This window comes from Aedes albopictus, chromosome 2 (genome assembly GCF_035046485.1).
Source record: "Aedes albopictus strain Foshan chromosome 2, AalbF5, whole genome shotgun sequence".
NCBI classification, from domain to species: domain Eukaryota; kingdom Metazoa; phylum Arthropoda; class Insecta; order Diptera; family Culicidae; genus Aedes; species Aedes albopictus.
In genome coordinates, this window is record NC_085137.1 from 341,246,319 (window position 1) to 341,251,483 (window position 5,165).

Genomic DNA, 5,165 nt, shown 5'->3' on the forward strand with positions numbered 1-5,165 from the left:
TGTCGCCAAAAAATCGTAAGAGTGACCTATATTGTAAATATAGTATATTTGACTGCATCGTTAATTATGAGTACACCTTTGAGGCTCTGTATTAAAAAGACTATGCCTTATTTTGTTAACTGCTTTGTGTCTATGTGTTGCTAACGTTGTAAACAAACGATAACCTTCATTAAAAGTTTTTCCTCAAGTGGAACAATGCGAGGGTTTACGGAGGAGAAGCGAAAATCGATTGTGACCAGGCACTGCAAGGAAAAATGATCATCGCTAAGAAAATTAGCAAAAATTGAATGTGGTTTTTTTTTTGTCCAAAATGCTATCAAACGATTCGGTATGCATAACACACTGAAAGACTTACCCGAACGCGGCAAAAAAAACAGGTGCGTCCAAGTTAAATTTGGACAGCAAAACTTGCAAAATCGTTGAAGGAAAATAGGAGGTATCCATTAGAGATTAAGCAAAAAAGTGTGTAACGACTGTTGTTGGTATGGTTCAACGCGCCAAGGAGCGTAATTCCCCGAAGACCTACCCAAAACAGAAATGTCCAAAACGCAGTCAAATTCTGGCAGATTATGTGAAAACTCAGGTTTGGAAGCTGTACGACGATGTTTTGAGCGAAAATTGCATGTGCATATTCATGGATGATGAAACGTATGTCAAATTGGACTACAAGGTATTTCCAGGGGCACGGATTTTCACTGTTAACCTTCCGTAACTCGCGCGGTTGGCTACCTGCGTCAGCACCACGCTAATGCTGAGTACAAAAAGCGAGATTTTTTCAACGTGTTGTACAAAATACAACAGCGCTATCGCTCGAGGGTTAAGCGTGGCACGGATGTTACGAATTAGGAGAAATCGATTTTTTGCGAAAAAAATGGGAAAATGTGTTGGTTAGGCAAGCAATTTGTCAATGTGGTATGAAATCGTCACCTTTCTTCACCGTCCCAGGTATGAACGTCGAAATATACCGGAAGGAATGTCTCCAGAAACATATTCTGCCACTCATCTGAAAGCACAAAGGTCCTACATTACTTTGGCCGGATTTAGCATCCTGCCACTATGCGCGTGACACCTTTGACAGGTATGAAGTAAACAATGTTCAATTTGTGGAAAAGGCAATGAATCCTCTAAATTGCCCGTAAATAAGGCCCATTGAGAAATAGTTAACTTTGATGAAAGGGAAACTACGGAAAAAGGATAGAGGAGCAGAGGACGTCACAAAATTCAAGAAAAACTTGATCAACGTATGCAAAACCATCGTCGGAACGGTTGTCCAAAACCTTATGAAGTACGCCAAGAAGAAAGTGCGAGAGGTGGCAAGATCCACGAAAAATTAAATATACAATCATGTCATGGGCTTTTCTGATGGTCAATGAACAATGTAATTGAATTTAATTTACAAAATAAATAAAACATTTTGAAATACAGCAATTTTAAGGTGTACTCATAATTAACGATACAGTCCTTTCCCAAGTAGTTTTTTTTTTTTCCAAAACATGTTTGAAATAATCTAATTCCTTCGGAAGCAAAATAGGATATCCACTTATCCGCGAGCGGGAATGGCGGCCAGTGGGTGCTACTTGGCAGTGGGTGATTCTTTGAATTTGACGTTTCTTGGGGGAATGTCAGAGTAGCTGCACCTACCGGCATAGACGTTTGACGTCACTGGATTTGACAATCCAGTTTGTTTTGAAAAATCAAAAATTGCCGCAAGTTTTGAAGAAAGTTCAATTTGAATCTCAAAATTCATCAAAATGCTGTCTTCTAAAGTGAGCACGCTGTCCGAAGATGATCTCGTACGCTATAAGGATAAAATCGCAGCTGTTGGTGGAGAAGATCCATATAATTTCCAGTACAATGCCAATGAGCTTCCGCTCACGGTCGACTACGACATGATTTTATGCTACCTGCTTGACACGCTATCCTTCCGATCAAGTGAGCCGCTGAGAAACAGGAAGTCATTGGATTCTTACAAAAACTTTGAAAGAGGATTTGTGAAGGAAGTTAAAGGAAAGAAATGCGATCAAATTTTCGCTGTACATGGAAAGGTATGTTCCGACTATTTACTGTAAATATTTCATATTTATTTCTAACGTACCCATTACACATTTGATTATAATGATTTTTTTTGACTACAGGTTTTACATAGTATGCGAATAAATGATTCACCAGCCGAATGCTGGATATTGATACAAAACGAGTGCGTTGATGGTCATGACGTGGGAGAAATACGTTCTGCGCACTGTGATTGTACAGCGGGTGCTGGAGAAACTTGTACTCATGTAGCTGCTGTTTTGTATGCTTTAAGCTATGCAAGAGAAACGTGTATGGGCAAGCAAGTAAGTATAACTAAATTGCATTGATGTGTAAAGTAATTAATGGTAATTGTCTTTCAAGATATCTGTGACGCAGCTTCCGGCTTACTGGTGCCAGCCTTCGGGGAGTGCGAATCAAAACTTATACAAACCAGTTGATGAGATTGATTTCGGACGATCAGTTCAAACGACTTGCGAGCTCCGCGATTTTGAATTGGAGAAGACCGACGATGATTTGAAGGCTCTGATTAATAATATAACTGCACTTGGTCAAGACGTTGCGGCGAGTGAAGCTTTTTTCGAAGCATCAGATACATGTGACACTGAAAATTATGCGAAACGACGATATGCCGAACAATATTTAGCCTTCAGCAACCTCTTTGAAGAAAATTTAGTTTCTGCACCATTGGAAGAATTGATTGATCGCGGTAAGGAAATTGTATGGACACTCGCTGAAGATGATTGTGAACTAGTTGAGGAACTAACACGTGATCAGTCATCTGAACCACTGTGGTTCAAGCTTAGATACGGACGAATTACAGCTTCCACATTTGGTAGATCTGTAAAAACCAAGATTGATAATCCTTCAATGTCACTCGTGAAAACAATATGCGGATTAAACGCAGTTCAAGAATTACCAGCAACTTTGCATGGAAAGCGTAACGAGCACAAAGGTATTGCAGCTGCCATTAACATGTTTAAGTATAAAAACCATGAAAATTTTAGTAGTCGAAAGAGCGGTTTGATTGTAAATCCGCTCTATTCTTATTTCGCAGCTTCGCCAGATTTTATTTTCGAATGTAGCTGTTGCACAAAGGTTGTTGTAGAAGTAAAGTGCCCATTCAAATTTGAAAAATTTAGTAGAGAGGAAGGGATTAATTCATTGCTAAATAGGCAGCATCCGTACATAGTGCGAGAATCAGTTGACAACATTGCTTTGAACCATAATCATGAGTATTATTACCAAATCCAGATGCAAATATTTTTATCAAATGCTTCATATGGATTATTTGTTATTTGGGCAAAAAATTTCACTCTGTTTATTAAAGTTAACAAAAATGATGCTTTTTGGCAGGAAAAATCCCAAAAAGCCGAACAATTTTTTGAAAACGTTCTGGCACCAGAAATAATAGCAAATCATTTTACATCGATTGCAAATAACACAAAATAATTGTGTGATGGTTACAACCATCTTGAAAGATCTGTTATGAAATGTATATATAGAAGGAAATGAAACAATAATAAATCTTACTCATCTGATACTGCACTTTACATTAAACTCGGTTAACCACCGTGGATTGTCCTTATCCAGATACTCCATAACTCTTCAGGCATGATCCCAAAATATCGGATTCTATATCACTTGGCGGCACTTCATCTCGGTGTGTCACATGGAAAACCTCAATGGAAATATTGATCTGGGTAAGTACCGTTCATGGATGGATCCTCGTCATCGTCGGTGGCATATTTGTGTTCAACGTAGTGGGATGGTGCGACTAAACACAGCTGTGACCTTAATCAGGTTGCCTGTCAACTATTCCTAACACTGCTGGCCTCGATCTTCCTACAGAATCTTATGCATACTCGCTTTCCTCCTCAGAAGAATCAAATGTCTGTCTCCTGCCTTGTTTTCACAAAGGGATTTAATTTTCCTTATTTTCCGTGCAAACCGATCGAACTTGCTGACTGTTTACGGAATGGAAAACAAAAAATCACACGCTTAAACGGCTCATCACTTTAATCTGTAACTGTAAAGCTGTTAGTACACAGGGTCAAATGTTTGCCCAAAAAGATACCAATGCTCAAACATCTGGTTTGACTTGATGTAATTTTCATTAGTGTCGAACTGATGTTGTTTCTTGAGTTCTTTCTTTGTCAAGTATTTGACCCTGTGTACTTGAGGCCTTAATGTTACACAGATGATGTTTATTCTTGGAGTTTTTTCCTTGTCAAACATTTGGTTTCTTTCTGGATAAATATTTAATCCTGTGTACTGGGATCTTAACTCTTACACATTTTTGTGTGGTGTGGAAATTAACACATGGAACATATTTATGTTACAGATTTAAGTGACGAGCCGTTTAAGCGTGTGATTGTTTGTTTTTCATTTCGTAAAAGTTGCAGACAGTTCGTTTGATTTCCACGGAAAATTAGGACAATTTAATCCATCGTGACAACAATTCTTGATTCTTCTGAGGGGAAAAGAGAGTATACACAACATTCTAAAGGATGATCACGTCCAGCAGTGTTAGAAATTATGGACAGAAAACCTGCCACCCGATTATGGCCGCACGCAGCTGGATTGCTAGAAGTGATTTGTGTTTAGTCGGGTGAATACCACTACGTTGGACACGAACATCATAGGCAAGCAGACGTTGCACTGAATTACTACGATTTCACGGCGGATTTAAAATTAAGATAATTGGTCAACGGCCCAGTCAATGGGAGTTATTTAAAAATAAATGTGAGTACAAGTTTTGTTATTTATTACATACATTATTTTGATGCGAATTACAATGCTTACAGATTGATGTAAATAAATAAAATATACTAATGGCATTTTCAGGTGTGTTGTTTGATTGTTTGGCTGAGATGTCTGTTTTAAGCAGGTATTGATTATGCCCATACTTCCTTTACATTGTACTAAATTATAATCGACGGACAAAGATTAACCAATGCACATGAGACCGTCACGGCCATGTGCAAAACATTCACCCCATTATGCTCGTGGTTCATAAATGTTATTGGAACAGGTCCATTAAGAATAGCATACTTTCCACGCAAAGATCCAATTAATCGTTCCACTTCGTTCCTTACAGAGGCAAGAGCTCTCGTCCTTTCCACTGCTGCTGA

The 5,165-nt window shown here is 38.6% G+C and overlaps 1 protein-coding gene across 1 annotated transcript; it reads left to right on the forward strand.

Annotated features, from left to right (window-relative positions):
• The first annotated feature begins 1,565 nt into the window (after window positions 1-1,565).
• Window positions 1,566-4,877, forward strand: LOC115267337 (uncharacterized). Its single transcript, XM_062848888.1, has 2 exons — window positions 1,566-2,336; window positions 2,395-4,877. Exons 1-2 carry the CDS (start codon window positions 2,148-2,150, stop codon window positions 3,481-3,483), a joined length of 1,278 nt encoding a protein of 425 aa, XP_062704872.1. The 5' UTR covers window positions 1,566-2,147; the 3' UTR covers window positions 3,484-4,877.
• The last annotated feature ends 288 nt before the right edge of the window (window positions 4,878-5,165 follow it).